The 26,177-nt window shown below is 40.3% G+C and overlaps 2 protein-coding genes across 8 annotated transcripts in view; one reads left to right on the plus strand and one right to left on the minus strand.

The window, feature by feature from the left end:
* RELCH (RAB11 binding and LisH domain, coiled-coil and HEAT repeat containing) overlaps positions 1 to 21,962 on the minus strand; it is an 87,443-nt gene extending 65,481 nt beyond the window's left edge. For all 5 annotated transcript variants that reach the window (XR_012659087.1, XM_075084206.1, XM_075084204.1 and 2 more), the window contains exons 1-2: positions 21,349 to 21,962; positions 6,316 to 6,405 (exon numbers count right to left, since the gene is read on the minus strand). Coding sequence is in view for 4 of the 5 variants with exons in the window: in XM_075084206.1 (XP_074940307.1) it covers positions 6,316 to 6,405; positions 21,349 to 21,835 (577 nt within the window). In the remaining variant the exon portion in view is untranslated. The remainder of the gene's footprint in view (positions 1 to 6,315; positions 6,406 to 21,348) is intronic.
* Positions 21,963 to 22,213: 251 nt separating this feature from the next.
* Positions 22,214 to 26,177, plus strand: part of PIGN (phosphatidylinositol glycan anchor biosynthesis class N) — a 199,635-nt gene continuing 195,671 nt past the window's right edge. For all 3 annotated transcript variants that reach the window (XM_075084211.1, XM_075084210.1, XM_075084212.1), the window contains exon 1: positions 22,214 to 22,300. The gene's annotated coding sequence lies outside the window, so the exon portion shown is untranslated. The remainder of the gene's footprint in view (positions 22,301 to 26,177) is intronic.

A 26,177-nucleotide genomic window follows, 5' to 3' on the forward strand; every position in this document is an offset into this window, starting at 1 on the left:
ATATTTGTAAATAGCTGCAACATAATTTCAATTAAATTTTAAATTATGATTAAAAGCTCTCTATTTTAGAAGCTATACTGAAATGCAATCTTCTGCCAAAATACATAATGATTTTTAACTAATGAAATCAACACTGGAAATCCCCATTTGTTGATGATATGACATTCTTTTAAATAAAAACACAATCTCTAACCCCTTTCTTTGTAACCATTGTCAAGTACTGTCTTTTAAAATAAGTGACCTGATCTCTCTCTCCCTGTCTCGTTCTGTTCTAAAGCTTAGAGAAGTTAAAAGCCTTCAAAAGCATTGATAAAGCCAGCTAAAGTTTAACTTCATGCTTGACTGAACTGATAACACCTGTAACTTGCTACAATACTTCGTGAAAAGGAGCTGACACTCCTAAATGATGCACAGAAGAGTTTTGCTGCAGACAGCCTAGGAAAAGAAAGAAAGAATCAAATTGATTCCCCTCTACATCAGGGAAGTGGAGAACAGAAATTCAGAGCTCTGAGGTTGGTTAATCTTCCTACAAGGAAAGGGCATTTCTGAACAATCTGTTTTGCCTTAGGGGAAAAAACCATTCCAAATTTTAGTGGCTCTTTTGCTTTTTCTTTTAGTAAGATCTCAAATCACTACAGTTACCATTCTGAAAAAAAAAAATTAGACTTAGACTTACTTAAAGCTGAATCTTTCAAGAAAGCAACCGAGCATTAGATCAAGATTTCCAGATCAGAGATTTTTAAACGTTTCAGTTTTCACGCAGCTAATCTAATACATCTTAAGAGAAAAGTGCACAACAGGAGTAAGTAGCTTGTCTGTTCAGCTTCGAAACTTAAAAATCAACCTTTCTCACTCAAGGATCTTATTCTATTCACCCACATTTGTTAATGACTTCATAAGTTATTGAACCATAGATTGAGAAGTTACCTATAAAGAACAACCTGCAATTTGGGATACTGAACAAGCTGAGATCTACATGAACAGCTGTCTTCTTGTGGCAAGCCTAAAAAGCTGAAGAAATAAACAGTACTTGTAAAAATTTACAGCGCTTGCTTTTTTATAAGCAGTATTTTTTCCAATTATACTAGCATTTTACATTCTACATATGGATTATCGTCAGACTTTTGCATGCTTCTGTATGAAGTACTTCAGACAACAGTATAAAGGTAGTTTTATGTTATCAAGCCACTGTATGGCATTCCAGCATTTTCTTTTAAAATTAGTTCTCCTCTGAAGTATCAAGGGCCCCTGTGCTTACCTAGCTTTCCTCAAATTTGGACATACTGCTGCAGGTTTTGTTGTTGTTGGTTTCTTAACTGTCTTTTCAAGTTCCTTCTCCTTGTAAAGTGAATGTAGAACTCTAGATGTCCTAAATTATGCCCTCTAAAACACATTTGACATCCCATTACATTTGATGGATTTGTGCACACATGTTGAGTCAATCAGAAGAAATTTGAAGTCGGACTCTAGTTATCAGTGATGGTACTATCACAATATACTTCAAGACCTGAAGTTTCCCAATTCCCACGTCCCTGATACAAGTCCTAAGAAGAAAAGATTAATCATATTTACAGCCAGTGTGAAACACTTCAGGATGTAACACAAAGACCTGAACCAGAAAGTTGCACTACACTACAGCATGGAAGACAACTATCAAGCTACAGAAGTTAAAATCAGCATGACAGTTCACGAGCAAGCTAACAGAGAACTTATTATCATTCTAACAGTGGGAAGACAACACTTGACTCATTAGCCTCATTAATGCTTCTAAGTTAATGAGACAGGACCAGCTACAGAGAAGACCTGAACTACAGCAGACTTGTCTTCAGGTCAACCCTTGGAGACTACTGACCTGGAAGGAAATTTAAGGAGGCTTACAACTGCTTAACAGGGCTTAAGACAGAAAACGGGAAGACAAAACCAGACCCACTTCCAGGATGGGGGGGGAGGAAAAAAAAAAAATCAAACACACAATGTTAGCAAATGATTGATGAACTGCAGGTGCTTTTTGTGTTTTTTGTTAGGTTTGTTTTTAAGATGCTCTGATTTTTTGATTGCAAACAAGTAATAGTTCTTATTAAAAAGTAAACAAAAAGGCTCTATAGAAAGCAGAAACTGCAAACCTAAGCCTAGATAAACAAAATCCTTAAAAATAATCAAGTTGTTTTTGACCTTGACTCTTCCCTTCAAATCCTGACAGGAACAGTATTTTATTCTGCTACTCAGAGATACACAGACTAGCCAGAAATCAGCACTAATGCAGGGAGATCTGAGAATACAAATGATTGAAATGAAGTTTTATTATGAGAATTTATTTTATTATTGAAAACACAGCATTTTGTTTTTAAAATTATCAGATTCTCAGAACAGTCAATGTGAAAGGCAGGTCAGCAATACTAAATATTTTGAATTATGGAAAGTTGGGGGTTTAGATCGCAAACATATTTGTGCACACAGTCAATTTAAGATGTGGCAGAAGGTTCAGTTCCTTATATTGAATGTCAGATTACTTATTTACACCAAATGCTGTGGGTATTTGACTTCAAGTTAGGTGTACTCTTATTCCACAGGAATGGAACAGGTTTTCCATTCTCTGGTTGTTTTACGAGAATGAATACTTGGAGGAGGTTTACTAAGCCTAATAAATCCTTCATTACTGACTTTATCTTAGCACCAACTGTTTCAGCACTTAATTCATTGTCCTGGTTTTGGCTGGGATAGAGTTAATTTTCCTCCTAGTAGCTAGTATGGTGCTGTGTTTTGGATTTAGCACGAGAATAATGTGATAATACACTGATATTTTAGTTGTTGCTAAGCAGTGCTTATACTAAGTCAAGGATTTTTCAGCTTCCCATGCTCTGCCAGCGAGGTGGTGCACAAGAAGCTGGGAGGGGGCACAGCCAGGACAGCTGACCCAAACTGGCCAAAGGGACATTATGTAGCATCTGACATCATGCTCAGAGGTTAACTGGGGGGAGTTGGCAGAGGGGCAGCGATTGCTGCTCGGGGACTGGCTGGGTGTCAGTCAGTGGGTGGTGAGCAGTTACATCACTTGTTTTTCCTGGGTTTTGTTCTTCTCTCCTGTTGTCTTCATTACTACTACTACTACTATTATATTTTGATTATTAAACTGTATCTCAAACCATGAGTTTTCTTGCTTTTGCTCTTCAGCTTCTCCCCCCCATCCCACCAGGTCTGGGGGGAGGGTGAGAGAGCAGCTATGAGGTGCTTGGTTGCCAACTGGGGTTAAACATACATTAATTTAGATTCAAGACTTATTAGTCTTAGAGCACAAGTTGTTTCCATCTAGTAACTTGCAAGCTCTAAGGATGCATATATTTTTTTGAAACTCTTTGTGGATTACAAATGTATCATCCAATTTGTTACACAGCCCCCTATGTTAAGAGTGGGTAGATAAGGAAGAAAATTCATATTTTCTAAATTGCCGTTAGTATCGTCATGCTCATCCACATCCTGACTGGCTTTTGTGATTTGCATCTTTTCAGTGAAGCTGATAATACTATAGAAGAGACTCGCTTAGCTTCCTTCGATCAGATTTCTCAAGTGACAAGTTCACACCAACTCCTCAGAACATGTTTGCTTCTAGGCCAGATTTTGATTCTAATGCCAGACGAAATGAAGTGGGCTAACAGATCTGAAATACTGACATCCATTCCAAACAAGAGTCTTTCTAGTTATTTCTATGAATTTTTTGGATTGGTAAAATAAAAGATATGGCAACACCATCCATAACAGCAAAGCAAAAATATGATGGCTTTGAATGCTATACGTGCACATTTTTTGATTTTGTGCTTTCTAACATTGCAGTGGTATAAAAGTAACTGGATATGTTATAACTTTAAAACTGAAGTCCTTCTGACTCGGAACCAGTTTCTTTTTGTGACTGATGTGCATTTATTTTCTATCCTTCATTTGACATTTGACTAGGCAATTGATATGAAAATCATGGGTTCTGTCCAAACAGCAAAAAACAAAGATAACCACATGAGAAAGGCATTTACAAAAAGTAACTACTCAAACCTCACTCTGAGAACTATCAAAAGAAAAATATGACTATCAGATCATGGCCTCAAGCTTTCATAATAGATTACAATTTTATCTCCTAAGCATCAAAGCTCTTTGCTGAGAAAAAAAAAGAATATGAGAAGAAATAAGCAGGATGGACTTCGAGTTATGTTTCAAAGTGCATTTGCAGCTAAGAACTACTTCAAAAGCAGAAGTTATAAGCCAGAGTTTGTTCAGAGAAGGAACTGGATATGAGAAGCTTTTGAAACCTCTACTGACATAATTTTATGTGCAAACTAAATACTACTCAGTTTTCTGAAGTTGATTGTGCAGGTAGATGGTTTTAAACAGAATTGAGGCAAAAGATTTTAAGCAATTATAAGTAGAAATAAGATATTTTGGAAACTTGAAGTCTTTACAAACATCCAAAAATAATACCCGGTCTTGCTTCGTTTGAGTTCCTATGCCACTTTTTAACAACTCTTCAAAAACCTCTCTAAAAGAGCACAGAAATGTAATGTAAATATCCTGCCATATAATTTGCTTGTCTGTTACATATGACAATGGTCAATTAATATACTATAACCTTCAAAAATCTCTATTTTAGGAGGCACTTATTAAATTTAGTATTTAATTTTAGGATATATTCATTTCATACTAGAAATAATCACTATTTTGTCAATGTTCCTTCAGAAGATTAATAATTCTACTGGATGTTGATTCTGACTGGTCTTTACTGTCTATAAGCATCTCTAATTCAATTCAGTTACTAAAGACAGCTCCAAAGATCACACTAGCTCTCTCAGTAATACTACTGCCAAGAAATATTGACTAGAAACAGGAAAAATCTATCAAGATAATGAAAATATTAAAATATTTGGAATTTGCTTGTTTCTTCCTTGTATTCCAGAACACCATTCGGAAATACTTGGGTTCCTTAAACACACTTTGTTTAGAAGATTAGCTGCGTATTTACAACTATTGCCTCCTTGAAACTCCCTACATATATTGAAAAACACAGCAATTAGATAGTAATAAGAATCTGGAAGTTCCCATATAAATCAAAGAACAGTAAGTAGCTATAGTTTCAGACCAGAGCACCAAAATACCTGATTTTGCTTCACGTTCATTAATTTAATCCAGTCCTTTACTTCAGAAACACTGGCTGGATAAGAAAAGTGAGATTTTTCCCAACACTTTTGTTTCTTCTCTCTGAGTCAATACTGGTTGCCATTTCAGACTGACGGAGAAAGGAAATTTCACACTCAAGATTCCTCACGGAACTGTGTTTCACCAGCCTTTTCTTTGCCTAAGAACATGATAGTGTTTCTGCTAGGATGAAGCGTGGTAGTTTAGAGCAGAGACAACAGCACGGAACAGAGACAGAGCAGCTTGTTTAGATTTATGAAATCTGAAACGATGCAAATGTCACAGCGTGGACAACCTTCATGTTCTCATGATATTAAACAGTATTAATTGAGGAAAAGTAATCAGAGTTCTGTAGCAGTTTCTAGAGAGCTTCTATGGGTTTCCCTATAGAAGCTGTGAATAACTTAATACCTGAATTTAGAAAAAAGCCTGGATTAGAGAAACATGGCTCACATGCAAAAGATATTATAATTTCAAACCTAAGAGAAAAGTAGTCTTTGCCTTTGGTGAGATAATCATAAATCCTGAAATTGAAAATGCCACAGGTTCCTAAGTTCAGAACAACTTCACGAGGCAAAAGAGAGCATCACTTCTTTGAACAATCTTATACAATCAAGAAATCAAATGGAAAAGAAGAAAAGCACTACAATTAAGATTTGTTGCAAAGAAGATCCATGAAACTGAGAAAACCCCAAGTTTACTCTGGGTCTGGTAATGCCTGTTTGATCTACACGCAAGCTATATTTAACAACTGACTTGCTACAGACCTTTACATCAGAAAGCTATCACCCATGTAGTAGTCACAGGTGACTACAGAGAGTATTTTAGTATGTTTTAGCTGAACAGCAGTAGTCAGTATCAAGATACTGTTCTATTGGCAAGAACTGGGCACTGTTTTCAAGCACACTGCTTGCTTCTACCCTGATGACATCTGGATTCACACAGAGGTACACCTGCCTGAATATTTACAGTAATTAAAGTATAAGTGTCTGAAACATAATTATGTCATTAAGTGACTAGTTAAACCACCACAGTGAAGTCTTGTCATCTTCAGGAATGTTCATTTACATTACGTATGGCAGAAACAAGTCAAATAGTAACTTAGCATTCTATGATTCCTAAATCATACAAAAAACTTACCTGCTACTCTTTCATCCGTTTCCCTATTGCCATCATCAGAGTATCTTGCAAAATCTAAGGAATCAAGAGTACTGATGCTTCCGGCGCGATCTTAAGGAGAGGGGGGAAAAAAGAAAAAAAGATATCAGAAAAAATCCTGAAGAGTTGACTGACTTTGATAGAGTAGGTCAAAACATCATCTCATTTCCAAAACTATAAATCAAAGATAAGTAAGTGTTCCGCAAGACACAAGTTTTACTGCATTTTCTAAAAGTCTGTCTCTAAGAAAAGAGTATGTCAGTAAAGTTGAAAAAAAATTCAGCAATACAGCTATTTCAGTGAACAGATACTGTAAGAAATTCACCCTTTCTCCCCCAAAAAGGGAGCATTTCTACCCTGCCTGCAGCAGATGAGGAGCAGTGCCGTGTAGCACTTCCCCTTTCCCACAAGGGCCAGGGACCTTTGCTTGGACATGCAGGTGAGCACGCAGAAGAAACCAAACAGATACAAACTGTTCTGCAACAAGTTTCAAGCAGTTCTGTTCCCATTTTACAGTCACCTGTAACTGACCCAAATACACTACTTCCTTTTCCTTTTCTTAGTATTTTAAGGCACGTTAACGTAACCAAATACTTTTCTACATATCTCCTGATCTAGCCATTAATTTCAGTACATACCCACTTAATACAACATTTACTAAGGAATGCATTACGTAGCAAAATTAAAGCAAAGCAAGTACAGTTCATGCTCTTGCAGGTATAATAGACTCTAGAATTAAATTGTTAATAAAAACAACATTCAAGAAATTCAGTAACCAGCATATGGTTTTGATCTGACCTTGACTTCTTTTTAGGGGGTGGTGGAAATAAAAAAGTCAAGACAAAAAGCATTTTTGATAATTTCAAGTCTGCTGAAGTACACATTCACATTTTTATTAGAAAAATGCAAAAAAATTTCTTGGTGACAGAACCCATAATAAACAGAACATGTTCCTAACATAATTGAATATGCAGAAGCTATATTAAGTAACTCAGTGTCTTTGCCTTCCTTTTGAAATTCATTTCTATGTAGCACTTCAGAAATAATTTTAATTACATTAGAGCTATTGTCACAGTAACAAAGAACAAATTCCATAGGGCTGTCAAAAAACCTCGTAACTGTCAGTGGAAACAGAAGTAATTTCATCACCTTTCAGTCAAATTCTGTCATGACTAATATCACAGAAAGACTTAAACACCCCCCACCCTCCACAATTCTGCAGTATGTAAAAAAAAAAAAAAGAATAATCTATTAATGAGCTGGTTTTTTGTGCGTTTGAGCCTAAGTTGTCCCTTAAGCTCTTGCGAGTCCCTCTCTACATACAGGCCAGCATTAGACTGAAATAAGACCTGGACTGAGACTGATCAAAGCATCTACACTCACCTGAACAGCTATAAAGAACACTAAATTTGCCAACTCTATCCAAGTTACACATTATCAAAACTAAAGTGCCTGGCAACCCTAACTTTATGGAGGTAAAGCATATAATAGTATATAGTCTATATTTAACCACAATTTTTTTCCTCATGACTATGCTTTGTCATCCAGGCAATGAAACAGACTGTTGCTCCTCAACAAGTCTCTATTCAGTATTTAGTTTTAAAACTCACTGTTCATTTGCAGGTTCTAGTCTTATCTACCACATTTTTTCCAGACATTAATCCCATTTAATAATTCTCCCTAGGCTGTTCTATAGCGCTTAGCAGCATAGTACAAACTCTTCTTTTACAGCATCTTTGCAAAATGGACCATTGTGAAAATAAACCAGATTTTATACACAGGGAACCACATTCAGAGTGGTTAAGTTCAAAAGCAAACAATTTTTGCATGCTCAGTGTGGAAGTATTCAGAGCTGACTTTTCAAAACACCTAACAACTTGTTCAGTAAGTACTCCTCCAGTTTATTTCACTGGGAGCTGCAAGATCGTTTTTGAAATCAAATTCAAGACTTGAGTTAAAGAAACAGACAATATTCAAACAGAGATCTCAATAAAAAGCTAATGTTTAAGAAAAGCGACCCAGTCTCATACCTAGCGTTGCTATAGCAAAAGCATAAATACAATTCTGTTTCCTCCTGCAGTCTTGCCATGTTCACAGAAAAATTTTCCATTTATCTTATGAAGCAGCTAACATCACAGCAACAATGCTCAAATTTTCAGGTAAAGTCAACCACATTATAATTACTGAAGCATCCAAAGGTAAGCAACAAATCCTTTTTCATATGACTTTTAAGGCATGCTTTAGAGGCAAAGGCTCCCCCACCCCAAATGATAAAACAAATCCATGGATAGAACACAAACTGATTTGCCAAAGCAGCCAGAAACTTCTTAAAAAAATGCAGTCGTCTAGAAAAAAGCAGGGGGTAATCAAAGTCTACATCAGTATGCACACAACAGAAGCCATTTAAGCTCATATCAGCAGCTGTAAGTCCAACAATTCAAAACCAGTGAATATCAGTTTTACAACCTCAACCGTCCTTACAGAAACTAAATAAAGCCACAGGTTTTTATGATTTTAACACCCAAGAACTGCCTTAAGCACCACATCTACATGCACAGCAGCAATTTGTAACGTTGAAACTTGCACATTCACCTTTTGATTTCTCCTAATCATCACAGTGTTCATGATAACAGCAAATATCTGACACATTCTTTACATACAGGTTGGCATCATAAAGGGACACAAATATCTGGATTCAGATTGATTAAAGCAAGCGAAGATGTGCTGAGGAACACCAGCCTCATGGCCTGCTTCCTGCTACTGTTATTTCCCTCTCCCAGTAATGCTGATCCTCCTTCCCATTACAAAAGTACCTGCCCCGGTTATCATCATCCCCCAGGCATGCTGTCATTAAACAAAGCCAATGTGGCTGCTAGAATTCATTATGTCCACAGTGTTCGATCTGAAGATAAAGTTTAAAATGAAACCTATCTTCATGTACTGCTCTGGTAGAACTGGAATCTACACAGAGACCTGTGTACAGCTGTCCAGTTAAATGCTGGAGGAAATCAAACAGTAACAAAGACAACTGTATACACACACAGGCTGAACAGTATCTTCTCAACTGAGAATCCCACTAGATGATACATACTGCAGACCTCAGTCAAGTTGGGAAATTATAGCTTCCATCACCCAAATCATGTGAAATGGACAGGTTGAATAATGTAACAAGACTTCTACCACTACTTAGCTATAGGATACTGCCTTTAAATGACGTGGTGTGGCTACTGAAGTGGTTCCTGCTGTTAAGGTAAGAGGCCACCAGTGCTGAGGATGCAGTTCAGCTGAGACTTCTGGCCAGACTGGCTCCATAGGCATCAATGAATCATCATTTGCTAAGGTTATACCCTGCCAGTGCCATCTATGGGGAAAGCCCCATCACAGACACTGTTGCACTGCCACAGCTCCCACCAAAGCAGGAGTTTCAAGCAGCAGGAAAGGAAGCGATGCAGGAGCTGCTCCGTCTACCTTCAGTGCTGGTGCAGCTACTGGTTTCTGCTACCCACCTGGAAAGATGGGCTTCCACCACAGCCAGGCCAGGTGAGGTCTAAACAGCAGCTCCACCCCCTTGCACTTACACTGCGAAGCTTTTAGTGCCTGCCTTGGCTACACTGCAGTCTCTGCCCCAAGCCACAGCTGCTGTGGAGCCAAGGCTGAGGGGAAAGCAGGCAGCAACAGGACCTGCTGCTTCTATCAATTGCCACCAGTGACCTGGACCTTGCCCCACTGGGACTATGCAAGATGAATTTTGGAGCTGTTATTGCACAACATATTGAAGCTTCTCAAGAAACAGAGATAAGCACCGCACAGAAACTTAGACAGTGGCTTTAATCAGCAAAGAGGGATTTCTGATAGAGCCCATTAAGACATCAGCCATGTGATAACGAGGTGAGAAGAGAAAGCTAAATGAGACAGTTAACTGCAAATATCACCCAGGAAGGTGAGGGTTGCAAGCCTGCCAGATATACCATCAACAGTGGAGTCATGGCACACATGCGCTGCCTGGCAGGGCTGTGCTGAAGACTGCCCAAAGCTGGACAGTGGCAGGCCTGCCCCATTGCTTCACCTACCTAAAATGTCATCATGGAGGTAACTGTACCTGCTGCCTCACTCCTTACCACTGCCTTCGCAGGCAGTCATCAGTGGAGGTTAACCTCCTAAAACAGAATCACATAATGCCCTGAGTTGGAAAGGACCCACAAAGATCGAGTCCAGCTCCGGTCCCTGCACAGGACAACCCCAAAATTCACACCATGTCTCTGAGGGCATTGCTCAGGTGCTTCTTGAATAGCAATAGGCTTGGCACTGTGACTGCCTCCCTGGGGAGCCTGTTCCAGTGCTCCACCACCCTCTGGGTGAAGAACCTTCTCCTAATACTTAACCTAAACTTCCCCTGGCACATCTTCCTGCCATTCCCTTGGGTCCTAATGCCATCTAGTCTAACTAATGCCATAGTCCTGAAAATTATGGCGTAACATCTTACAACATCAAATTTTACGCTTCCATAAAGGATGTACGTGCTTAGCAAAGGATCAGAGGGTGAGAACAGTACCTTCCTGCTGCCAGCGCAACAGCCTCAGCCTCATTCACCAGGAAACGGAGCACGGCTGTTCAAAGGAAAGGAATCGGCAAGGGAAGGGCTGTGCTCAGCCATGTAGCTCACCTGGGGATTGTGAAACATCACCATTTTTCTGAAGTACCAATAGCTGTACTCCAGTACACTGAGTGGAAGTATTTCAGCTAAAACATTCAGAAGAGAAAACTACTTTCTAAACTGAAAGGGGAAAAGAAAAAAAATAAAGTTTTTTAGAAAAAGCAATATATATTTTTTCACTTTATTTTTTTTGTGTAATAAAAATAAAAATCTTAGGTTTAAGTTATTTGACAAAGAATAATCAAAGCAGAATCTTGCAGGGGGAAACCACTGAAAAGGAAAAGTACGCTTTGGCTGAATTATATTTCTTTTCTGGAAAAAAACCAATGTGACAGAGCAGTGGGCAGCCATTTTGCTGTTATGATATGCACGTTCTTACCAGCTGCCTTCTGTGCATAGATTTTATCTTTCTCATCGAGTATTCTGAATTAAAACACTTTTCTTTTTAATCAGCAATTCCTTTTTGCTAAAAGCTTTCCAGTGAATAGTGAAAAAATAATTGCTGTCAGTTTAATGTTTCAGAAATGGTAAAGCAACATAACAAGAACAGTTTTGACAAGCAGGTATGAACAACTCCAGAAGCGTATCACTGCAATATGGGACAAGAGTGCCACAGGTGCACAGAAAACAAATTAAATAGGCTTAGGCTTCTTATAGCTCATACTAGTGAAATGACAGGAGATAGACTGGGAGAGTTAATGAGAACCTGTGTATAGTTCTTGTCTCTTAATCTCTACCACTGGAAAAGAACTAACAAAATCAGAAAGCTACATTCATATTTGATACTCAAAGCTCAGTTTTTAAACCCATTTGTTGAAAAATACAATGCTTTTCATTTGCGAAGTTAAAAATCAGGTTCACTGCCATGTTTTGCTTATTAACAGATACAGTCTTTCAAAATACTGCTTCATTCCAGAGGAAAGGAGTTTTAATTCCTTTCTTATTGCTAGAAGTGTCACCTGTATGACACACAGATTTCTGCTGACAGCTTCTGTTCTCTAGGCATATTCAGCTCTATCACTGAAAGTTAAGTGTAACTATATCAGGAAGAAAAAGTTAAAAAAATTACTAGTTGATAAAGCAGTCAATAAGTTGTCCTATTTTCTGTAAGATCACAGGAAATTATATAATTGTGTACTAACAATTTACCAAACAGAGCATATGAAGACCAAGAACTCTGTCTTTTTCCTTGAAATTGAAGAAGTAACAATGATACCACACTTGTACAAGACAAATTCACTTTACATCTCTAAGAGTTCACTTGTATTGAAAAATATCTGTAACCCTGAAACAAGGTCATTGCCCTGTTTTAAACTGATGACTGAAATAGCTGGCTAACCACATTTTAAACTCATCAGAGAAATAACTGGCTACTGGAAATCTGGTTTTGCTTAGCATTCATACAGAACAAGATGCAGTGCAAAGCGAATCTTTCCCAATCAACAAAATCAACAAAAAACACTCCTTGAAGACTTTATACCTGATCATTTAATACAGTTCTACTTGCCATTTACTATAGCTTTGCCAAACAGAAACATGCAACATACCACAGGCTTGGAAAAAAACATTATGGAACACTGTTCCTGTTACTGGATACAACAAAAGATTGATATAGACAACTCTGACTATTTATCCAAGAGCTCCATAACCTCTGCTTCCAGAAGAACAGATTTTTTTAAAACTTTTTCACTTTAGAGAATGTTAAAGTGTTTTAACATTGGTGTTAGAAGTATCACAAAAGCAACTTGATCCACCAGAAGTAATTATTTTATAATAATACACTCTTCACTAAATTACATTTTCACTACATAGGATTTCACTAGGGAGAAACCTTAACGAGGCCTCTCATTTCAGCCTCAGGTACAACTCTATTTACACACCATGTCATGTTAATGCCTTCTAGCTTCTGAATAAAAACAGATGTTGAAAGTTAAAGTGAATGAGGCCATAAAAAATTATTCCTTAGCATCATCATCTTGATGGCTATTTCTAGAAAAAGAAAAACACACCAATAGGACTCTAGGATGCAATTCTCTGCAGCAGTACAAATAGCTGTCCTTCATTCTTGAACCGATCATCAAAAAATTGTTTTGTAAAACAAAATTATTAAAATAGGGAATTGCTAAGGTTTAATATTTTTATGAATTAAAAAAACATGATAACTCAACCAACAGACATGCTAGACTTTAATATGCAGCAGTAATTTAGACTCCAAATGTTATGAACTACCATACAATGGAAAGTAGTTGGGGATTACAGATGTCAGAAAACCATGTAATTACATCTGTATGTGAGATAATTCAAGAAAAATTTTCTAATTCTGAGATGCTCTTTCAGATCTATGAAAAGCAAGCAGCTAAAAAAGTCCCCTACTGCAATCTTTTTCAATCTACAACCCACAGACTATCACTAAGGCAAGCTTTAAGATAATGAAGCATGTAGTTCCATTGAACTTTAGAAAACATACCAAAGTTTCTCCTGAAGAGTTGTGCTATTGTTATGAGTTAGGCTCTCCCTCCTCCCAATACACACAGACAACCCTTCTCGCATGGAGGAACCTTTGATGGAAAATTTTCCACCCAAAAGAAAGTTATATCATAAGAAGATCAAAGCTGAAACTTTAAGGGTCTGCAAGTCAAAGGTTGGAAAAAAGCTTCATATACATCTGGAAAGGACAACAGTACAACATATTTCATAGGGTACAGCTTACCTTTACATTTAGGACACCCAACCTATTTTTAAGTTCAAAGAGATACAAAAGGCAAACCAGCAAGTACTCTGGTAACCGATCCCAACTGGAAAGCTTCCTTCAAAACTACTCAGGTCTGCCACTTTTCTCCTTTTTTTTCTCTGAGCTACAGGTACAATAAAAGAACTGTTGAAGTTCAGTCCTAAGGAAAGTCAAGCGTATAAATACATATTTTAGATCTGTTCCTGCTGGCAGTAAAAAAGTCAGCCAACTAGGTATTCTACCTACCTTAAATATTCAAGACCTAGAGTAAACGAGCCCTTACGACCATGCAACAGAGGCCTACTCTCTTCTAGAGATAGTGATCTGGAAAAGCGTGTCCTTGAATAACTTGCATTTTCAGCTGTCCTGCACAGTATCACAGGCACAAAACAGCAGAAGCCAAGGGAACTGGGGACAAAGACTATCTGTGATAAAGAATAAACTTCCGCTTGTATTTACTTGCACATGCTCAAGCCCCATGTTAGTACTGAACTGCATGTATGTGTATGTGAATAAACCAATTGGCAAGAAAGACAGCATTCACAGAAGATGTGGAATACTGCAAAAACCTGAAGAGCTTTAATGGAGTCCTTTCTATATTCAGTCAAAGAATCACTTTAAAAGTGATCATCAATTCACAGTTTGTATTTGTGGCTGCATTTTGCAGCAACTGAAATAGACATGTTGTGCAATACATATAAATAAATGGATTAAAGTATTTAATTCCCCATAAATGATACTGCAAATTTCTTTAAGCCTTACCAAATTTCACAAGACAACTCTAGAGCAATATGACTTTGAGAAGTCTTAATGGCAGTTGCGTTTAAAACTTCTAATATGCTTCAACTTGTTCCAAGTTTACCAATGCTGGATCAGCCAGCAACGCAAACTTCATCCATGGTAGCAGATACCTGATCTAGCATGACACCTTTATGGTAGAAACAGACTTACATATCAATTTTTAAACCAATTTGAACTTTCAGAGTAAATTTTACCAGATCAACACATTCCATATCACTATGGTAACTCTGAGATGGAACTGAGAGCCTTAAAGTTATTAATTCCATCAGGCCCTAAATTGTAAGCACCTGACCTCTCAACCTTGTTTTGCAACTCCAAGTGCCTCTTTCGCTCTCTCCCAGGTGTTCTTCCTCAATGAGACCTGCTGAATTTTCAAAGCTGGTATGTTCTGAAATCAAGTCCTCAGACCATCATCAAATGAAAAGGAAACTAAATTAAGCTACTAGAATAAAATTAACTTTCAAGCTCTCAGAGCAATCCACTTGCAAATTACCTAGAAAAGGCATTCAAGATGATCAGGTAATACTAGTTCATGACCAATCCAAACCAGATTGAAAGCAGATGACCAATATATTTACATACTTCATATTACTGCAGAATTTTCATAGCTTGTTAGAAGTCTATGAGGGTAGAAACCCTAAAGCTGCTTGGATAAAACTTATCTATTCTTGCTAGCCAAGAACAGCAGGGGAAAAAAAATAACCAATCACCAGATATGTAAAACAAATACTTTGCAGATACATTGCAGTAAAAAGATAACTCTCACTCCCATGACAGGCACACAGCAGAAGATCATGAGAAAGGTGAAATTACAAGTAGGAAATGGGTAGATCTTGCACCCTAGCACAGAAATAACACTCACACTGAACTGGGTTAAGATGCAGATGCACCTGAGCTGATCCCATGGCGAGCCATACCAACAACATACTGCTTTTGTGGGGAGCTTACTGCATAGACAGGCTCGGGCAGCATCCAAATTAGTCAAGTCTGAAAGAATTTAGTCAGCCCTGAACAAAGCTATTTGAATGTTGCTGCAGTGAATACTGAGGTCATGGGGCATATGACCTTGGGGAAAGCATCAAACCCAGCCTGGCTTCCTACATACATGCTGTAGTGTGCTTGACCTACCAAAGCTTCCCAGAACAAAAAAGCTAAGGGAGGAACATGGCACAGAGGTACTTCGTCCAACTCAAGACCCCAGCTGGCTTCAGCAGAAATCAGAAAGCATCAACAGCATCAAGTTAACTCCATACGCATGATGTTACAGCACTGCATTTCCCAAAGCGTATCAATTAACTTGCATTACAAGGATTTTTCCATTCTCTGCAATAACCCAGCTTTCCGTTCTACTGACACCAAGCAAAATTATATCAGCCTAGTCCTTAAATTGCTGTCTTTGCCAAGGGACTTGAAGTGTATAGATAATACCTGTCTTAATTCTCAAGCATTGTATTCTCTGTTTTCTTCATGTTTCAATTGTAGTAAGATCCCCTCTCCCTAATTTCTATATTTATATCAGGACACTAGCAAATTTTCCAGCTACGTTTTAACAACATGTGTCCACATGGATTCTATAAAGAATTAAAAAAAATATTTTTTAAAAAATTAAAAACTAGCAAGTAGAGACCAAATTATCTCTCCTATGATGACAGGCTGAGAGAGGAGAGGCTGTTCAGCCTGGAGAAGAGCAGGCTCAGAGGGTATCTCAAGATTGTGTATAAATACGTGATGGGAGGGTACAAGGAGGATGGATCCAGGCTGATCTCTGTGGTGCCCAGCGACAGGACCAGAGGCAGTGGGCACAAACTCAAACACAGGAGGTTCCCTCTGAACATCAGGAAATGCTTTTTTACTGTGAGGGTGACCGAGCACTGGCACAGGTTGCCCAGAGGGGTTGTAGAGTCTCCATCCCTGGAGACACTCAAAAGCTACCTGGACACAGTCCGGGGCAACTGGCTGCAGGTGGCCGGCCCTGCTTGAGCAGGGGGTGTTGGACCAGCCAGTCTCCAGAGGTCCCTTCCCACCTCAACCATGCTGTGATTCTGTGATTATTTTTGCCATGATTTCTCTTACTCCCAGAGTTTTGTCAAATGACAAAACAGCTGATAGCTCTCTCCCCACTCCAATGTCAAACCAAGATGAAAAACTACTTGTTATATAAATAAAAAAATCTGATTCTGTGAATTTTTATGGACTAGCATTTCCTTCAATTCAACAGAAAAGTAATTAGTTACATCACCATCAGGCAGCATTATATTGCAGGAAGGGAGGAATTAAATTGCCTCTCCCCTATGGTGCACCGGGGAAAGAGTTCAGTATTTCTCAAGGGCTTTTTCATAAAAAAAACAACCGACCAAATCCCCCAACACCCCTCCCCCCAAAACAAAAAAAAATCACAAAAAAAACCCCAGCAACTTTACAAATTTGTTTTAACTTTTCATCCAACAAACTCAATATACTTTGTGCCATGAGCATCATAAATAAAAATACATGGCCTACAACCTTTACTGAATCACTCGGTTTTAGCCTATGCTAGAGGAGAATTCATCTCAGTTTCTCAAACCTGCATCTTTACAATACACTAGAAAACCAAATACAATAATACATTGAAGAGAAAGAGTTATAACTTTGAACACACAACAGCATAAGGTTTTATGACTTTTATATGCTGATAGGTAAGACACTTTCTGATGCTGTATTTTAAATAGTTCCACATATATAAATTACCTAACTCAATTTGTAGCAAATTTTAGTTTAGTTTGAAAGTATGAGAACTTCCTGGAAAAGATTCTTTTTCCATATTTTCGTTAATTCTGAGCTTATAGAACATAGAAGTCCAGTACTTAACATTTGTAAGTTTACAGAGATGACAGATCAGCACACAGATCAGCTTCCAACACAGCTGATAGCAGTACCTACTTGATTATGACTTGCTTGCAAATGCTAGGTAATGAATCCCATATAAAATTTCCAGCAAGTGCTCTCTCAGATGAACAGTCACATCTTCAGTCACGAAGATGATGATTCTCAGAGGAAGAAAAGATACAGGAAACTTGACATAACTTACATGGAATTGAAATTATGTACAAGGGTGCTTAATGAAGCTTCCAATGGTTGGTTCTGAAATGCTAAGCTCTAGCTAACCGTATTGCTGCTTCCCTTCTTCTCTCCCCCACCCAAAAATCTCGCCTTTCCCTAACAGCAAAACAGTCAAAGAAAAAATAAATGGCAGATTTTAAGACTAAAGCTAGTTCTAACATTGTAAGCTGCAACCCTTCATGAAAGTGCATTTGCCAAGCATAGCAATCAAAGGGCATCCTATCAATCACATTTTAAAAAAAAAAAAAAGGTTTCTTTACCCACTATGCTCCAGCTTGAATTATGATCGTATGTACATACACAAAAACATTTGAGGTTTGGAACAGGGATATTTGAGCCACAGTTTTATTTCTAAATCTCAATTTGTACAGTACTTTCTTAGGCAAACATGATAGGGAAGGGGACACAGATTTACATTTAATTATGTATGTGTTAACCAGAGCCTTGCAAAAGATCTGGGATACTCTAAGTAGGAGGGACTTCCAAACCATACCACTCGCATGAGTAGCGTTAGAAAAATGCTATCAAAACGGTCTAGCAGATGTGGAGCTACTGGTACTGAAACCAATCAAGAAGCTGTCACAGAAGTTTGGGATGATCTAGCATAGATACAGGACATGAAGGATGAGCGTACGCAAGTGCTGTGCATCCAAACGAACAGTGCTGACTCCTTCACAAAGTTAATTTGCTTCAAACTAAAAGTGCAAAGTTGCTAGACACAATACACATTTCCATATTTTTCATTACAATATACCTGAATCTCTTTCTGCAGCTGTGACATTACTGCTGCTGGAAAATGGAAGGGTGTTTTTCCAAAAAATTAAGAAATCCTAGTCACCTGACAGTCATTTGCTTTTGTAACCAAGCGCTCTGAAGCACAGTTCAAAGACAAAACAGCTTCTAAGTCACTAGCTGACCACATGATGCTAGTTGTTTAAATCCTATGATACTTCATTATAATCTCTTTATAGCAGTCTATAAAGAGAAAGATAAAATGAAAAATTCCAGCACGCACTTATAGTTTAGCTTGCCTAAAAGGGTTCTGAGAAGCGCCAATGAACGCTCACACTGAGATTCTCCCATTCTGTACAGGAACGCACAGTACAACAGCTTTCCATTGCTCTGTAGAAATCCTCAGCAGCATTCCAAACATACTTCACATTCAACAAGAACTGTCAGTCACACTTTTTCTGCACCCACTCAAATTATTAAAACCCTATCGTAAAACTATAGAAATTCATCTAACTTGGGGGCAGGGAGGAGCAGATGCAAAGCTAGTGCTGAAAAGAAGTTCTAACTTTAGATATCAACAGAAATAAAGAATTATTTTAATCTGAGCACATTAAGAACATTTTTTTTTCACTGAAGCATAAAATTCAAGTGACCTTGAAGTGTCAGTCATGCCAAACTCTGCTGCTGTCTACATCACCACTTTATAGAAAGAAAACTTGAAAATACCTTTTGGCACATTAAAGCAAGAGAAGATACTTGCACTCCTCTCACATACATTCTCTGCGAGTATCCATGTGAGGATCCATGAAAGCGGGCACAACAGACTGGACCTCTCAACAAAACTTTTGAACTTTTTGACTAACTTAAGAAACTATTCAGACTTACTGTCAGATATGATCTGTGCCTTAGTCCTCGACCTAAATCCAATAATACCAGATGCTTAAGAGGGAAGTGAAAAGAACTCCTGCAAAGACCATAAAATTTTCAGCCCACCAGAGTCTGCTGCACTCTATTTTTCAACATTTGGAAATTGGCATAAATTTAGAGGCAGGAGCCTATCAGTTCTGGTTGACATTAACAAGAATCAGGCTAACAGCACTGTCACAATTGCTAGCTCAATGCTAGACTCCAGACTGCAAGAAAGTCTGATGGAAATAAGTTCAAAAATCTACTTGAGCTATACCAAAATACATTTTTTTGCATTGTTCTGGATCTGTCACCTTTCAGTGTCACTCAATTTGAACTGCCTTTTGAATCACTGTCAAGATAAAAAAAATCCTTTGAAAAGCAAACTCTAACCTGTTGTAGATATCAGATTTCAAGACACCCATAGCCTTTAACCTAAGGTCTTTAACCTAAGAACAATATTTATTTTTAGCACACCGCAGTATTATTAAACTGCTTCAAAATAAGTTTTAGTCCCCCCTCCTCTTTCTCCCCTGCCTCCTCCCTCCTTTTTTTAATCGTGGTGTCTCATCACCATCTATCATTCAGCAGGTCAGAACAATAATCACTGAGATGTTCTCATGTAAACGTACATTGGTCTGGGATTGCAAGAGGTCTTTTTTTTTGCACGCATAACACCACAGTTACACAAGGCTGCTGTTTTTCTAATTCTACTGCAGTATGCACACTATCGATAACTGGAAATAACATGTCAACAAAGAAAAGAGAGTATTTAATCAATTAGATGAATTGACTGGAATCCCCAAGGAAGCTGCTTTTAATGAAACACCAATTTATATAAGTTCGAAGCTCTGAAGCACAAGTTTTTCCAACATTCACCAACTTATCATGAAGACGACCACACTGAAGGTCTCAGTTGGACAAAGCCACATAAAAAATTTTAAGTATTCACGAACAACATAACCAGGATATAAACACAGCATCAATTAAAAAAAATCCATACCAATTTTAAAAGATATTGAAAAGCAATAACAAATTGAAAGTTTAGATGTCTCCCTGTTATCCCAGCCATCTAGATACCATTAGCTATTTCCAAATTTTAAGTCTAAGTGCATGTCTTTACAACATTAGAAACGTTTTTAAAAACGAACAAAAATATGGGACTATCTACAAAATGCCATTAGGTGTCTTAGAATACACAAACACATAAATAACTCTTTCAACTGTCTGCTAACCACAACTCCTTTAATTTTAATACCTTCCCATGAATCCATTAAGTCCTCAATAATCAGGAGGCTGGGCAGCTCCCCTCTCTCAAAGCCACTTCCACATGCTACCTCCTCTTTTAGAACTCTGCCCTTATCGACAGTAACATTGATAAGACACAAGTAATTTTATTCTAAGCCATCTGCTCTACTATTAAAACTCAAAAGGCTTTAAGACCAGCTACATGATGATTTTCCAGGAACCTGCACCACTTTTTCTCCGAAAAGCCCATACTAATCCAGCATGTTTACCGCTCCCCAACTCCAGATGCCAAAACGGTTAGCCAATGACTGCAGGTGCTTGGTAAGCACACCAGCATTAATTATAGGAAACACTGTATTAGTTCTGATGACCTGTGAAACTCAGACCTATCCTTGGATGACTTGGCCATTCCAATGCATCCGCAGAAATAACATGGTGGCCCCAACACCCAGTTTTTGACAATTTTTAGACTTAAAACGTAGTAGCTATAGCTTAACACCCAACTCTTTCTCCTAGCAGCAGCATATGGCTTAGCCCTGGACAGCAGGCACTCAAGAAGGCACAAGAAACCTCGAGACAGCTAAAAATTAAGGCTGAAATTCCCAAACTTCTAACTTCTTTCTTGGCACAGGCGTGACCTTCTCACGAGGCCCGAGGCTCGACACGGTACGTGAGCGGGACCAAGGTAACACCGCCCCTGGCACCCCACCTCCCCGGTCCCCGGGCCGCCCTGCTCCATCAGCCTCCCCCACTCCCGCACGCAGGCCACAGAAAACAAGAAGCGATGCAAAACGCCTTCCCCGGCCGCCCGGCTTCCCCAGAGACCCGCCCCGGGGTGACTTACTGAGCTGCCCGGCCCCGGGCTCCCTGCCGCCCGCTCCCCCGAGCACGCCGCCGCCCAGGGCCCCGCCGGCGGGCGGCGTGCCGCTCTGCCGCTCGAAGTTGCCCGGGTTGGAGAAAAAATCTCGGAGCCTGGGCAGCTCCCGGCCGCTTTCCAGCAGCTCCGTGTGCAGCTCCAGCGCCGTCAGCAAGAACTGGTCCCGCAGCAGCTGCGCCGCGATCGCGTCCATCGACACCCGCGGCGGCTCCCCCGCTCCGGGGCCCGCCCCCGCCCCGCCGCCGACATCGCCCGCTGCTGCTGCACGCACACCCGGCGGCTCCTCGGGGCTCCCCGCGGCCGCCGGCGCCTCCTGGTGCCGCTGCGGGTACGCCGGCCCGCCCGGCTCGTTGCTGCTGCTGCTGCCGCCGCCGGGCCTGGGCTCCTCGGGCTCGTCCTCCTCCGAGTCGCTGAGGAAGGGGTTCACGCTGCTGCCCCCGCCTGCCGCCGCCATCTTACAGCCCGGCACGGCGCGACCGCTGCCAAGGCGCTACCTCGGCAAAGCCTGCGCGGAACCGCCGCCGCCGTCAAGGCCGCTTCTGCCGGGACCGGGGCCGGAGGCGCTGCCAGCCCCCTCCGCGGCTGCGGGCGCCGCCGCCAGGGGCAACAGCAACTCCCCCTTTCTCCTCCCGCCACCGCCTCCCCTTCCTCAGCCACCTCCCACCGGCCCCGCTACCGCTTCCGGATCCTAACTCTCGCGAGAGAGCCCCGGCCAACGGCGAACAGCGCCCCTCCACCAGGGCCCCACCCCTCCCCTGCGCGGTAGGCGGCCCGGCTGGCGGGCGTGTGGCAGCATGGGGCGGGGCCTCGCCGGGAGGGGCAAGGCTTGCGTGCGGCGCCCTGGCGGAGGGCGTGGCCGGGGAGAGGAAACGGCTGGGTGGAAGCGGAAGCTGTTGGGGGCTCGCGGCGTGGGAGATGAGTGAGTGCTTTGCGCGTGCGCATTGGGCGCTTCTCGCGCGGGTGGCAGGGGGGGCTGCTTCACGTGGGCCTGGCTGTGGCCCCCCCCGGAGATTTTTGGCTGCTCTAGGGGCTCGGCGGCGGCCCGGACTGACCCGGCCGGTGGCATAAGGGTGCTGCTGGGGTGGGGGTGCGGGTGCGGGGCTCAGGCCTCAGTGCAGCCGTCAGCCGTGCCCAGGTCCGGGGTGTGGCGGCCGGGCCGGTGTGGGGCCTCCAGGGAAGGCGGGTCCCTGTTGGGCTGCCCCGGGCCGGGTGGGTGGTGAGGTGGGTCCGGCTCCGCGCCCCCCGTGGACTTGAGGTATCGCCTGGCGTCAGGTGTGCCTAGCAGGCGGGGGGTTTGGGAGGGGCGAGCGCGGGTTGTGTGTCTGGAGGTAGGATGCTGTCACTCTTGAAAAGGTCATGCGAAGCTGTCACCTTGTGTGTTACTGGCAAGAAACTTGAACTAGAGTGTGGCAGCAGGCACTAAGGGGAGTTTAGCTCACTGGAAACGATGCGGAACAGGGTTAGCGTTGGTTTCTGATCCGTGTATTTGAAAATAACGCCCCATCCCCGCTAATAGGAGCTCTCTTTGCATATAAAGCTGGCTCGCTAGGAGTTTTGTTTTACTGAGAGGAAAATTGGGGCTGAAATCTTGGTAGGAAAATAGTGGCAACATTTTGTGGTGATACAAAGATCTACAAACAATATTCAGTACTGTGACTGCAAACTATTCCATTCGTGTCATGACAGTATGCTATGGAAGACTGGTGCTTTCCTTCTGTTTTTAATTTGCATAAATCTTTGTAAATAGTGTAATCAATTTTGTATTCGTTATAATAAAATTGATTTTTTTACTAACTGTTTTATGTTGTCGATATATAAAAAGAGTAAGTAGCGGAGCGTGAACTGGTTGTAGCATAAAGTAAAATGGTGGTAAATGCTTTTTTTGGTAAAGTAAAATGGTGGTAAATCGTGGAAAATGCTTTAAAATTTGACTCAGACCACAATACAAATAGGAACAAAAATATTTTACTGTTGCTGCTCCGGTGGAATTAGGAAGGCTTAAAGATATCTTGTCCTTTTTCCTTTCCTTTCTGGAGAGTTAAAGCATGTTCAGTATGAACTTGTTAAAAGTCGGTATGTTGGTGTTCTGCCTTTTCCCTTAAAATGGAGGGAAAACTTCCTGATGTCCTGTAGCAGCCTCTAGTGGCGATTGGCAATGTTTACATGTGACTTCCAGATGTGTAAAGATAGTTCAAACACTAAATTCTGCCTTTAGTAGACTCATTTCTGCCAACTTCTGTGTGCTGTTACAGTAAGGACTAACTTTTTCATTCTTCTTCACCTAAAATAATGCAGACATGTCCCTCTGTTTCTGTACTTCGAAAGAGGTTTGGGTTTGTTAAACTAAAATATTTACAGATGTCAGTTGCTCCAAAATAATTTACGGATGGCTGGAATAAAGTTAATGCAGCTGAAATGTGTATTCCAGAGCTGAAGAACGTAGGGAGAAAGACTTGCTTTTAACAGTATGCTTAAAGCCAGTTTCTTACAGTATATACAAAGGGGTTATTGTTTTGAGAGACCTGATAAGGAAAGTGTAGCACCCTGGAGGATGTGCAAGGCAGAAGATGTACGAGTTCTGGAAATCAAGCATTATGTGGAACTACTTGAGGCAGACAGCTACAAAATAATGTTTTTCTTAATTTATTCAGTAGTCATTCTGAGCGAGGCAGATTGTTCATCAAGCTGCTTTGTCTCTTACTGGAGTTAGAGTTTCCTTCGAATTTTTAAAGGATTTGGATTCTATATCTGAAGGATGGCCTACCTAAGTACATCTCAGAAAGCTTGATCTCTAAAACAGGTCTGCCAAGCTAAATATCCAAAATGCACGGGGCCTGTAGAAAAAAGATGTTCAGAGCATTTTGGAGGTGGTGGTATATAAATAATTTTTTCAGTCTAATTGTGTTTCTTCATGAACTTTTAAACTTACAGTTCTTGAGATGGAAAATAAGTAGAAAAAATTTGGTCTTTGCTTTTACTGTGTTGATTTTGGTAGGAGTGTTAAGTCTTGAGGTAATACTTCAAAGTTTAATGTACTTAAACATGTGACCAGTTTCAGGTTTCCTCCATGCTGTTTCATGGGGTCCTGTGTGTAAAGTGTGGTTTCTTTCTGTGCTATTCTGGTGTAGTGTCAACTGCTCTCACAGTGAGTGAATGCAGAGTTTAAGTCAAGCTATATGGGGTTTTCTCTTTCAGCTTCTACAGAAAAGGCTAATTTCATTTTTAAGAAATTAATTATCTTGGGTCCATAATGGGTTTTTCTGTCCTGAGTACTTGAAATGTATGAATTAATGTGTTCTAGTGAGTCCTACAGTGAAGCAGAGTAACCTTTTTTCATCTGATTGGAGTCCTGATGAAGGGACAGGGAATGGAGGAAAATCTGAAGCAAATCTGATTTCTACTTTAAAATAATGCAGATCTCTGAGTTATGCCAAGTCTTCTACAACTGAGCTGCCTGAGAGAATCTTTGTCTGTGTATGTTTATCTAAGACTTTTACCCCTTTCAAAAGAAATTTTACAGAAGTTGATTTTTATGTTTACTTTCAGACCTTAACAAATTTTAATTTCAGTGCTTTTTAAACTCTCTAACCTCAAAAACATTTTGATATTCTGCAGGAGCTGAATAATGCAAATGTTGAGACTCATAATGTTGGTAGTTTGTGCTTAAAGACCTCTGCCATTTCTCTGAAACTGTATCTGTCCCTTCCAGTTTTAAGGGCAAGTTTTTTAACAAGAATAGCTGATATCAGTAGTTACTAGTGACTTGTGCGTTAAGTACAGACGCAGCTTTACCCAGAGGAACTGACTTTAGAAAGTGTTTGTTAAATTGGGATTTGAAGTCAAAGTAGTACAGCAGTGTGAAGGGGCTCTTGGAAATATTTTCAGCCTCACCAAAAATGTGATAATGTCCCATGAAGTCAGGTGAGGACCTGCATTAAACAAAACAAATCCCCCAAATCCCTTTGTATCGAAGTTTGGCTTTGCTCTTCTACCTCTAAAACTGTTGTTTTGAGGCATTACTGTGAACAGTGGATATTTGGAAGCCTATGATCAAGAACACAGTAAGCAAACACACTCAGAGCCTAAGGAGTATTTTAGAAGACTTGTTGAAGTTTCATGTTTTTGTGAGAAAGACTAGGTAGGGAAAAATGTTGTTGCAGTTGAGTGAGGAAATGTAATTTATGAATAAAAGATATGAGCTTTTATGACACCACAAACACTAGAGTATTGAATCGCTTGGGCTTTGTTCACCCTGGTGTGGAAGACAGTGTGTGTTGTCTGGAAGCACAGGCTGCACAGAAAGCTGTCGTAGAGGGTAACAGACCACTCTGCCTAAGATGGTACACACACCTTACTGTGTGTCACCATGGTGAAGAACAGTGTATATGGGGAAGGGAAACAGTGCACTGAAGTGAAGTATGAAAACAGTAGTTGTAGAGTCATTCTTGAGTCTGAGGGCTAAAGGTACTAAATTCAAATGAAAAGCTGTTTTGCCGAATTTGTTAAGGTGCCTTTTACTGAGGGTTTGCGGAGGTCAAGAAAGTTAAGGTTTAATGTTCAAAAGGTCTTGCTTATTCCTGTCACTGCAGAAGCGTGGGCCAACTTGCAGAGATCTTGCTATGCTGACTCCATGCTGCTGCTCTGTGCGTTTGAGGGTTGCCTGCTTCACCTTGCTCCTCTTTGATTTGGTATTTGCTCAGTTTTGGAAAAAAAAAAAACAGACCAAAATTTTCCTTATGCAGCCTGCTGTTCTTCAGTCATGTTCAAATATAATGGGGAAAAGTGATGAGAGAGAT

Source organism: Phalacrocorax aristotelis, chromosome 2, assembly GCF_949628215.1.
Source record: "Phalacrocorax aristotelis chromosome 2, bGulAri2.1, whole genome shotgun sequence".
NCBI classification, from domain to species: domain Eukaryota; kingdom Metazoa; phylum Chordata; class Aves; order Suliformes; family Phalacrocoracidae; genus Phalacrocorax; species Phalacrocorax aristotelis.